General features: G+C 42.1%; 1 protein-coding gene across 1 annotated transcript; it reads right to left on the bottom strand.

Moving 5' to 3' along the window:
- Positions 1–1,040: 1,040 nt before the first annotated feature.
- Positions 1,041–2,270, bottom strand: foxg1a (forkhead box G1a). Its single transcript, XM_052024964.1, has one exon. It carries the CDS (start codon positions 2,268–2,270, stop codon positions 1,041–1,043), a length of 1,230 nt encoding a protein of 409 aa, XP_051880924.1.
- Between the last annotated feature and the right edge of the window lie 9,788 nt (positions 2,271–12,058).

Below are 12,058 nucleotides of genomic sequence, written 5' to 3'. Positions count from 1 at the left end.
CATCATTTAGGCCTAGATAAAATTGGCTTCCATTCTTTGTCGCTTTGGCAGATTCTCGTCCCTTGCAGACTGGGATCAGGAATGCATTTAAAATACTACAGTGGATAACTATTGCATTTCGTCATGACAAAGAAAAGGACAAGATGTCAATGTTTCTGAATGTAACCTATTTTTTTATTTCGGTGCCTTCTGTATAGTAAACATTTTAAGTGACAACACGGGCATATGATCACAATATCACAATCATGAAATTTAGAGACGACATTAACAATCACTCAAGGAATTCATGAGGCATTTAAGCAACACAGGTTACACGTCCGCAAAATTTTATCTTTGTAGTACAATAGGTTTACACATTTCACTACATTTACATAAAGAAATGAAAAGGGACCTGTTAGTGACCACATACATCGAATTATGCACAACACAAACTAAAGGCATTCATCAATTTTGTCCCCTTCTGATTCTTTGCAGGCAGTGTTGTAAACTGGAAATAGGAATTATTTTCAAAGTACTTGTTCTTTTAAACAAGGAGTGCATTTCTAGCCCCGTCTTTGGTCTAAAAGTAAACATGAACCATTTTGTAACCAAATGGGAAAAAAATGACCGAAAGGTTAGGCATGTTTTAAGTCAGGTTATGTATGAAAAACAAATTAAACTATACTCATCATTTTCGTAAAAAAAAAGTGTTACCGCTAATATTGAAATCAGCAGCCAGCAACAAAGCCATGGTAACTTATAATACTGCAAACATAGAATTTGTTGGAACAATTGAAACAGACCTGCCTAATTTAAACTTAGTTGGAATGCAGTCATTTTAAATACACAGTCTACATTAATTTAACTAGTGGCTTCCTATCTAAACCGCCTCAAATTGCACATTGCTGAAATTGAATAAACAAACAACCCTACGGGATTTGACAAAATGCAGACAAAAAAATGGGGACTTGAATAAAAATACCTGGGCTTCTTATTTTGAGAATTATTTACAACGCAAATGTGTGTAAAATGTTAACTTACAGTCTTTTCGAAGGGATTTGTTAGTGTATTAGAGGGTTTGAAGAGGGCCCCTGGTTTTGATGCGTGAAGTAATCAGAAAGTCCTCCTGAAAGTCCCGTGGAGAAACTTGGCAAAGAAGGTCTTAGAGATTCACAGGGGAGAGTTGAAGGCGCCTGTGGAGACGTCGAGGACGCTGTCCTGGCCGTCATTGAAGTGCTGCTTTGAGAAGTCATTGAAGGGTGAGGAACATGAGGGAAAAAGTAACTTGTCTGTCCTGCCAGCAGATTCACCGAGCAGGGGTTTAACGAGTAAGTACCCGAGCACGGAACTGACAGACCACACGGCACCGAGGCAGCCAAGGCGGCCGCGGCCGTGAGGTGATGAGTGGCATAAGGGATCTCTCCGTTCACAAGTCTGTCTACACTTAACCCATTGGATGTTGGAAATGAGTGATTGTTTGCCAGAGAGTTCTGAGTTAACACCGAGCTGTAGGACATCGGGTGGCTGGGGTAAGGTGAGGTGGTTCCATTATAGCTTAGTGTACTGCTGGCTCGGGGGTGATGGAGGGACAGGAATGGTGAAACAGGCCAATATAAGGAACCTGCCCGATCCATAAATGTCAGTCCGGTCGAGGTGAGGCGCGCTCCCCGCTTGAAAGCCAACTTTGCTCTTGATGTGGTGGATCTCCTGCGAAGTTTGCCCGTGGTGCCACCTATAAAGACGTCGTCACTAGACGGATCCAGCATCCAGTAGTTTCCCTTCCCGGGATCATCGTAGTGCCGAGGAACTTTCACGAAACATTTGTTGAGGCTCAAGTTGTGCCTGATCGAGTTCTGCCAGCCTTGCTTGTTCTCCCTGTAGTAGGGGAAATTCTTCATGATGAACTCGTAGATGCCATTCAGCGTCAGCCGCTTCTCCGGGCTCTGCCGGATTGCCATCATGATCAGGGCGTTATAACTGAACGGTGGCTTCTCGTATTTGCCATTTTTCTTCTCCCCTTCCTTCGCGCCGTCGCCTTCCTTGCCCTCGGCCTTCTTCTCCTCCTGCTTGTCCTTGTCTTCGGCGCAGGGCGGCTCGGCCGAGGTGCCGTCACTTTTGCCGAGCAGGTTTTCAGACTTGGACTCCACGGCTGGCAGGATGTTTTTGTCCTCGTCTTCGGGGGCAGCTCGGTGACGGGTGTCACTCTGAACCGCTTCGGGCACCAGGCTGTTTATGCTGAACGATGATTTGGGAATCATTTTCACTTCTTTCTTATCTCCCATGTCCAACATCACACACAGGTAAAATTGCAGCAGCACAGTTGGACCGCAATCGCCAGCGCTGGCAACTCATGTAGCAATAAAAAAAAAGAGCCACTACTTCATGTTCTTAAAAAACACGTCGAGCGGAGCCAGCTTGCTGCAATTCATCGCGGCCCCTGGGCGCTCCGCTCCAAAGCCTCGCCGCAACCTTTTCACTCGCTGCCCAATCACAGCCCGCGCCGCGCCAGTGCGTCGGCACGGCCCGCAGCCAATCAGCGCGGCGTCCCGCGGAGGGATACGGCGAAAGGGCGGGAGAAGCGAGGAGGAAGGGGAGGGTGCCTCACCCCGCGTCTTGGCCCATGCTCTCCATCTTCTCTTCCACTCCCTTCCTACAAATGCATCGCATTCACCATCCGCCCGGATAATAGCGTTCGGTACGTCAATATTTTATGTTTTTGCTGGAAGTTTGTTTATACTTTCAAGGAAGGGAATTAAAATAGAGGAGGGCTGGGGAGAGGCGCGGTACTACTTTATAACTCCGAGGGCGAGATCCCAGTTCCCAAAACAAAAAACAAATCCCTGAGGCTGCTCCGGGCTCCGGGCTCCGGGCCGATCGATGCCGCCGCCTCGTTTTGTCGACATCGGTCAATTTGCCGGCTTCAGTGCGCTTCAGCCTGTGGTGGGACGGCGATTGGTGTCCTCGAGCCTGGAGTTGCCCCCATGGCTCATGGCGAGCTCTGGGACGGCGCTCGGCGGAGGCTCTGACCGTCCCGGGCCAGGGACACAGGTCCCGGGCCACGGGTCCGGCCCAAGCGGGTTGGGGCAGGACCCCCGGGCCAAGACCGGGCCAAGTTGGGGTCAGGAACCGAACCAAATGCCAAGGCCCCGTGGATCGGAGGGTGCTGGCGGGAACAGAGGTTGGGGCAAGTCCCGGGAGGCGGGCTGGGATTGGGGCGAGGCCCGACCTGGGCCGATCCCCCAGTGCTGGTCAGCGGGGGTCCCACCCCCGACACCCGTTAGGTTGGGGGCTGACATCTCCGCCACCTGCTCTGATTCCACCCCCCCCCCCCACCCCGATTCTCATCTTGGAGACATGATGGCGGATGGTGCATCCTGACAGACTGCTGTGGGCTGATCCTGATGTTAAAATCCTTCAAATTCAATAAAATCCCAGATCCAAATTCTGCACTTACTGCAAATAATGAGCGTCTAAATGGCGGGTCCGGGTGCTGGGCTGTAGAAGAGTGGCACTGGTTTCATGAGCGTGTCTTTAAAACATCCTGACCTTGTATAATCCTTTGTTCCATGTCTTAAATATTAGTTATGAGTTGATTAGGACATTTGCAAAAAAAAAACTTGCTTGTCATTGTGCAAATCCTTGCAGTTGTCCCGGCCGCAGAGCTGCAAGCTAGCTCACTGTTACAGGTGCAAGACCTAACGAAGTATTGACATTTACATTGTGTTTTTACTGGTTGATTTGGGGTCGGGGTCTTTCCTTCGACAGGGACACGACAAGGGAAGCCAAGACGTTAGCCGCTAACTACACAAACGGCTGGATAGAACAACACGAAGATCGCCTGACATTGTGTGCGCTGAACTCCTGAACCAAGCGGCCGGCCAGGGTCTTCGGATTACATTCTGGTGGTAAAACATGTGATAAATAAAAGGCAGTTCGGATTCTAGCCCAGTTATATACCAGGAGTAAAATCAAAACATGCATTCTCTCACTGTTTCTCCATATCGCATGGTGATGCCGTTGGTACGCTTTCACAGAGAAAGCGGTGCATTTTATTTGAATTCCTGTAACATAATGTTAAACATCAATTCAAAACAATGAAGAGCATAATCATGAAAATAATATCTTTACTTTGAGCTTTTGGGCTGCATGGTAAATTGTATATGGAAATATCTGTAATATATCATTTTATATTTATATATATATTCGTTTTTTTTGGTCAAAACCTTTGAGGAGAACCTAAGATCACTTAAGATGAATTAAATATATGGATCCTTTTGATGCGTTACTGTATTTTACAGGTTGGCTAGCGGGTTTCACAATTTTAACACGATGTGAATTTTTTAACACAATCTGAGGCCAAAAGGTCACCTGTAAAATCTGTGCGAGGTCGTAGATTGTTCCCTACGTTGTGTATGTGTGGGTGCGCGCACGTATTCAAATAAAGCAAATTGTGAACTTGTCTTATTTTCTCCGTATATATTTAAAGTCTAATCTGACCCCTGCTCGTTTTCTTATTCAGTGTAGCATGAAATGATTTTGCGTAACTGGATTCCTGGGAAAGGACAGGTTACATAAACATTTACTGATGTGGGGTAACTACAGTCCTTGTACTATGATACGCAGGAAGGAAAGTGTTGATTAACACGAAAGAAACGAGATTAGTTGATTGCATGCTCATATGCACAAGTCGTCATAGAATTGTTTTTAAAAAAATAGACACAGCTGTTGTTTGCATTGAACCTCTGTTGTTGCTGTGATTTAGCAGTACTTAAATCAGCGTTTCTGTGTAACAATTTTGAGGCGTTTACAAATGTGTATTCCACACTGATTTTGGAGCAATGAGAGAATGAAGCACGTTGTGCTTGTTCTGATGTGTTACAATATTTCAATTTTGTTTGTTTAACATTCAAAAGTTTGCCCAAGAAAAAAAGCGGGTATCAGCTATTCTGGGGATTCCCAACTGCTCCAGTTGTAACACATTTGGAAATGGCTGTTACAGTTTTAATGGATCACAAACTTGCATCTAATAAACTTTTTAAAAATTATGTGATAATTAGAAGAATGAATAAGCAATTCATTCAAATTCCACTGTATAGGCCGAAATAACCGTATGGAAGTTACCATGAAAAATAACAGACTTTAAAGGAGAACATTAATAATTATTAACAAGAGCTAATAACGTAAATGTTAACAAACATTTGCAACAAAACAGAAAAATAACGAGAGCTGCCTTTAAGCATGACTATTGCATTCAAAGTCCAAGCGCCTCCCCCCACCCTTTGACCCTCAAATAAGAAAAGGAAGTTTAGCACAGCATTTTTAATAAACTGTACATTTATAGAAACGCCTTTATCTTAACCGTAATTATTTGTCTCTCTTATGAAGCTTTGACGTTTTGGAAATAAAGTTTATTTTAAATTAATGTTGTTTTTGTGTCTGCTGCAGAATTTTACCTTTGACCTTCAATGAAAAGAGATCTTGACGTGGAAGCGGACTCCAGGGTATTTCATTTCCCCCAGTGTGGTGGGGAACCCAGGAACACAGCCGTCATTGGACATTCCAGTATCCGCAAGCACTTCTTGAAACACGATCTGACTTTTTTTAATGATACATATTCAAAATGCTGGAGATTTGTTGCATGCATTTAATGCTAGTATAATAAATGTTAGTTTTGTAAATATGGTCAAATAAACTTGGAAAGTCAACCCCACGATTTACAATCAAGATTCGTAATTATTAGCTTTACTGGCCTGGCCTGTTCTGGAAAAATACAAGAATTTGTATTTAGGCTAAGAGCTGACACTCCTGGAATTATTTCAATAGTGAAGCATGCACGACCCGAATAAAGTATCGGGACAGTAGAATTGATGATTATGAATGCGGTAATATCAAGATACCTTTGATTTGGAATACTTGGGAACTGCGCTTAAATGTTGTGAGGGTTATTCATTTCACAAGTAAAAAATATACATATTCTTAATCCGATCAAAAATACAGTTGTGAGAATGAGGCCCGGGCAAATGTCTGTCATTTTATCTGCAAGTGATCGAAACGGGCCTTTGGTTGGGAGAGCTTTGGAGGCATGGGCGATTCAATTCCTATCAGAGTAACTTAACCACACACTTAACTGACTGTAAGCGCTAATAATTAGTGATTGAAAGTTTCTGTATTTAGCGTGCTTTATGTTTCTTGGGGTTTTTGTTACAGGTTATATTATTAGGTTTGCGAGAACAGTAGTTAACTAAACTTCCCAGTTAGTGGTCTTCGCACCAGGAAAGTGTTATTTGGTACAGCAGCCATGCCTCGTCACTCATTAACTCCCTGTAGGTTGTCAGCGGCTGCTCAGCACAAAAAAAACCAGCACCAAACTAAATTAAGAGCCCGATGATTAAGATGAACGTTTACCGGTGCTGTCATTTGCAACATCTTTCCATCATAACATTGTGTCACTGGGAAATTCTCTTGAAAACTGCAGGGAAACACACACACACACACACACACACACACACACTAGCACTCAAAGCAAGAAGCGAACCTTTGATTCCCAATGTTCCCCCGCGCAAACAAAGATGCCGCGTAAATAGTTACTGTAGCTGTCGCAATCCGGTATCGCTGAATGTATTCAAAAATAAAATTAAAATCGAGACAATATTTAAGCAATTTCGGCGGGGCGTCTTAAACAAAGGAATCGGCATTTGGGTGAATTGATTTCAATATCGCCGGAATGCGACAAATCGCCGAAACATTGCTTGCATGGTAACATTGTGGTCCATAAAATTTAAGTGTTTCTCTTTAGTGTATCACGTTCCGAGGTGCATAGATCGAAATCGCACCACTGCATTTAGTCGGTGACGAACGATCGCTGTGAACCACCGAATTTACTTGGTGCATAGACCTTACATCTCTAAATCCCTATAAACGCGCCTCATCAGACTGAATCGTTTATTGTGGGGGTGTTGAGTAACTCTTAGTCGGAGCTTGTTATTCAGTATATCACGCATTTGCACTGCACAAGGTCTTGGCACTGAAAAAAATATAAGTGAATGATGAAAGAGAGAAACTTATTTGCAATGTGCTGAATCTGGCGATGTCAAACAAGTAATATGGGCCTGATTCGGAAAATAAGTAATGCAGGTGAATAATTTACTAATTAGCCTGCATCGTGGTATTTTTCTAAGATTACACGAAAGGATCAAATATCGAAACAATTCACTGCTGTTAATACTGATTTAAGGTCTTGAAATTTGCAGCCGGTCGTCACCGTCTTGCAAGAATTACATTTTTATCTCAATTATCAATTAAATGTTAAACGTTTCGAAGAATATGGAGATTTGGAAAAAAAATCTTTTACATATGGCATTTAGGAAATTGGAAGATTCCAATATGGGGCCGTTTTTTTCACCTGAACACATTCATTTCCACCGTTAGCCTGCACTCATTTCGCAACTGGGCGAAGTGGTTGATTTTCAATTTTCCTTTATCATGTTCTTTTAAACATTTATTCCAGTGGCTGCGAAATATTAACTAAGAAATCCGTCTCACAGGGAAATAAACTATAATTAATAATATTATTGACCCGTGCGTTCAGGCTAACGACGTTAGGCTCGGAGTTAAATTGTTTCTCTAAATATGCCGTATTGTGCATTGTTTACCCGAATCCAATGCGAAATATACGCGACTGATGAGACTTCTGTTTTCATCTTTAAGTGGGGAATATATATATACACACACATAAATTGATTTATGTTACGAAGTGTTCAAATAAAGGCGTAATGTGCCAAATATTTTGGTTATCATTTATCCGTATCTTTTGTTTCAATTTGCTCTAACGGGAACTCAGCGTTTGCATCTCGAAGACAAATGCAACATTGCAATTTGCTGTTTCCTGCCACGGATGATATCGTCAGCACATAGAGCGATGATGAGCCGGTGATCTTATGCAGGCGCCGTGTTAACAAAATGATTTCAAATATTGACTTCCATCGCAATTGGCGTGACGCATCGGATTTAAACGGGTAAAAATATCTTTGACGTTTCCCAACATGATGCAATTGGGCTTCACATGAAGAAAAATCGCTAATCCATTTACTACAAAATCCCGATGTAATTGTACGAAATAGATGATTCGGTTTATTCACGTTTATACTTTTAAAATAAAACGCTGCAATCTTTTGAGGAGGAATCTGCAAAATATCTCCTTGCGTGGAAACTATGATCAAAAGAAAAAGTTTCAATAAAACATGTGGAAACTGCTATTACTCTGATATAGCTCAAAATATTTCCAATCTATATTAAATATTACTTGTTTAACATCTTGTCTAGCGCAATATTACATGCATTTTAAACGGCACTAGGACCGCACAAAGAAACTAGGTACAAAAATCAATCCGCATGTAAACAATACTATTTCAGTTGTATTGACTGAACCATTCTTACTTCTTCAAATTCTCGTGGAACTTAATTGATACCACTGTTCGAAGTAACAGTTGTGAAAATCGATCTTTTAAAAGGGGAAGGGGAATGCTTTAATATTTTTGTATGGTTATGACTTCAATATCTTGGCCGATCAAGTGTGAAAATTAATTGTGATCACAAGCTCGCAGTTCTCGTCTCCCGTGGCTCCCTGTGTCCCATCGTAGCAGCTTTCTGTTTCTTTGCTGTTTATGAGTACTCAATAGTATCAGTCGGGAATGAGGCACAAAACAGATTGCCTGAATAGAACACTTCTATATCCTTTTAGCCGTTCAGCTTTGTAAAATGAGTTATTGTCCCCGAAATCGAAGCTTCAATTTTAACATACAGATAAAGAAATGAAATTTTGTAGCAATATTAGCATCATGTTAGTTTAGTATTTTATTTATAGGTAATTTTGATAATTTTCTCATTTGCGATTCGTTCGTATTGATGTAATTTTCACAAGACCGGGATGAATAATTATCAATATTAAAGTGAATTCTATCAGCAGCGCAATGACTGTCGGAGCGGCGGTGACAATGCTTTCTGTTGTACCTACCTATGGCAGTTCTCAGCACATTTTCTAAATGAGCTGCTTGTCTCGACACGCTAAGGTTACAGTCTGTGCTGAGAGTACACAACATAAACAAAGCACTGCAACTAACTACAGATTACTGCCGCTATTGCCTTTCGCCAAAACAGTTCATCCCACGAATGCTACAATAGACAATGTCGCATCATTTTCAACAAATTCATATCCTTTATTATTCCCAAGTGGCATGTAAACGTTTGCGTTCCCGTAATCTATGAATCAACCTCATCATGCATCATCGGCGGAGTCATTTAGGATGAAAAACCAGGATTCTATGAAACATAGCAACTAGGAACTTGCTTATTATTCGATATGCTAAAAGATAAAACTTAAATTTGCCTTGTAACTATTTACAGCGAGTTGGAGTTTGTTTATATCAATAACGAAATTTCAATATTGATCATCTGCTGTGGTGTAATTATGTAATAGTTTAACGTTATACGGGCTACCAAACCCGTCAAATGGAGGTTTAGAGTGACGAAATTGGACGCTGATGCAGTAATTGTAGCTAAACTATGTCTTCTTGACAATATGTGGCGTTGACTGAGATCGTTGTAAGCGTTGTATAACATTTTAGCAAAACAATGTTTGATTTTAGCACAGCGCTCCAAGATTCAACGATGGAAACAAAGAGTATTTAATTAGTCGCGAAGTCAGGTTCAATAGGATGCGGTACAGCTCCAAATCCGGCTCGCAAACAATACAGGCACGCCATCTAGTGGAAGCCCTCACATTTATTCGCCGCAAGTTGGAGTTTCCACTGGTTGGCGTCTCAACTCTAATGTATTGTATATGAGATAAATACCAAATACCGCTAATATGTAATAACATTAGCTTTGATGCTTCATAAATATTTACAGTTTGCAAAAGTAGACGGTGTATATGAAACAAAAATATTTAAACAGTCGTATTGAAATTTGTGATGAGCCAGTTCATTACTTAGCAACCACAGCATGAAAATTGTTCATTAAAGCCCACGGAAAATAAATCGTTTCCAGAATCAGCAGGAAAGCATAGAATATGCCAATACAGCTCCTTTCGCCTTCAGTAACCCAGAAAAAAACTCCAGCGTTGATTGGTAAATAATGGAAAATAAACATTTGTAGGAGGGTTGATATTCACTTGTATATCACCACGCATGTAAAAATGCAAAATGTCGCACAGTTGTTTCATTTTAAATTTCTATTTCGAAGTAAGAAAACACACAAAACAGTTACAACAAAACGCTGGCAGAAGAGGATGAAAGAGGGGATAACCATGAATATCACTTTAATCCCATTAACGGCGGAGACGGCGCTGCTCACTAACGAGTAAATCACTAGTGCGTATTGATTGACCACATTCTCAGAAGTGGAGTTATTATGGCTTGAAGACAGGCGGAACAACGTTCCCCAATACTTTGCTCCCTCAGTCCTTATTCGGGACATTAGATATCCGTCGGTGCATTTGTACTGTTAAATGTATCTTTCTGCCTTACATCACACTCATTTTCGTTCTCATGCTGGTACCTTTGCTCAGTTAATAGTCGACACTCCATTCTACATCATTGATTTAAAAGCAATCAGGTACATATAGTTAGTAAAGATTGGATAATGTTAATGAGAGTTGCACTCACTGAGTATTATGAGCCCGGATATATGTGGTGCCTCAAGTAATCTGAACGAACTGAGCAGCGCCAGAATCGAAATTGTGCTTTAAAAAAACGATGAGCTTAGTAAATTATTGAATTAATTGAAAATAAAGTTTTAAATAATTGGACCCAAATTCCCGAAAGCACTGCGATGAAGGAGGCACTGCGCTGTGTGATGCATGCAACTTGTTGAGACGTGGCTAATTCTGAGCAGTGCTGCATAAATGCGAGTTCCTTCCAAATTACTTTTTTTTACACTTTTGTGTAGAGTAATAAGGTCCCACCACCCCCGGTCTACACTCGTGTTCTGTGCATCACGGCAAAATTAGACAGGCTTCTTCTACCTGGTCGTTGATCAGTAAAGGACGTTGGTGTGAATATGGGATTGGGAGTTGATTTGCTGAGGTGGAGGTAACTCCCTCGGGAGTTCGCTTGCCGACGTGTTGGGTTCAGAAGGCGAATAATTATTGTTGGGTATTCGTAGTCTTTGGGTAGCCGTGGGACTGCAAAGCAGAGCAAGCTCGCCCGGGGAGGGGGTGGTGTGAGGGGGTGGGGTGGAGAACAATGAAAGGTCCACTACTCAGACCCATGGGTAGCGAGTGGCAATTATCGGATTTCTTTTTTCGGGGCTGTACTCTAAATACATGTATTGGATTCAGAAAGTCGCAATCTCGTTCCATTTGTTAACATCTTCCCTTATCAGCGTTTGTTGTTGTGGGGCGGGCCGATGAAATTTAGTGCCCAAATTTGCGTTGGTTGAATCTACCATTGGTCCCATTTCCCCACCTCATTGTATAAACTCTGGAGGTGAGGTCGGGGCAATGGCGGGACAACAAGTCCCGGTTATAGGGCTGTCGTTATTTTCACTGTTTATTCTCACTGGATACACTGGTGGCGTTGATGTCATTGCACCAGTCATAGAGTTCATCCCAGGACTCTTGGCCCCTACCAGAATTCTTGCCCCTCTCCAAAATATCGACCCAAATGTTAAATGAATCGGCCGCCCCCTCCCCCCAAACTCCACTGTATGTTCAGAAGCGCTGAGAACTCGGGCAGCAGATTCAGGCTTGTAATTTCATTGCGACCCGTGGCCGACGCTGTCAACTGTAAAACGAGCATTGTCGGAATAAAATTACAATCTTGGGATCCTTTAAGCATTTGTTTCAGGAGAGCCAGTAGTTCGAAACAAACAACACGCTCCCGTTTGTGTGATAACAAGATGAGGCGGTTTCCCTGGATTTTCTTTGGCTGAAAAAGAAAAACAACCAGACTCCGTTCATTTTCAGTTGGAAACCTCTCCAAGTGCAATAAGTAGATTACACTATGGGGGTTGATGTGTTATTAATTTAGTTTCGACTCCCAAGGTTGATGGGAACTCATTTCAGATTTCCTTGTCAGCATAG

This window comes from Pristis pectinata, chromosome 1, assembly GCF_009764475.1.
Source record: "Pristis pectinata isolate sPriPec2 chromosome 1, sPriPec2.1.pri, whole genome shotgun sequence".
Lineage (NCBI taxonomy): Eukaryota > Metazoa > Chordata > Chondrichthyes > Rhinopristiformes > Pristidae > Pristis > Pristis pectinata.
This window is presented reverse-complemented; position numbering and strand designations above follow the sequence as displayed.

Bases quoted from the DNA above. Each gene is read 5' to 3' on its own strand.
- foxg1a (XM_052024964.1), bottom strand. From the start codon at position 2,270: ATGTTGGACATGGGAGATAAGAAAGAAGTGAAAATGATTCCCAAATCA.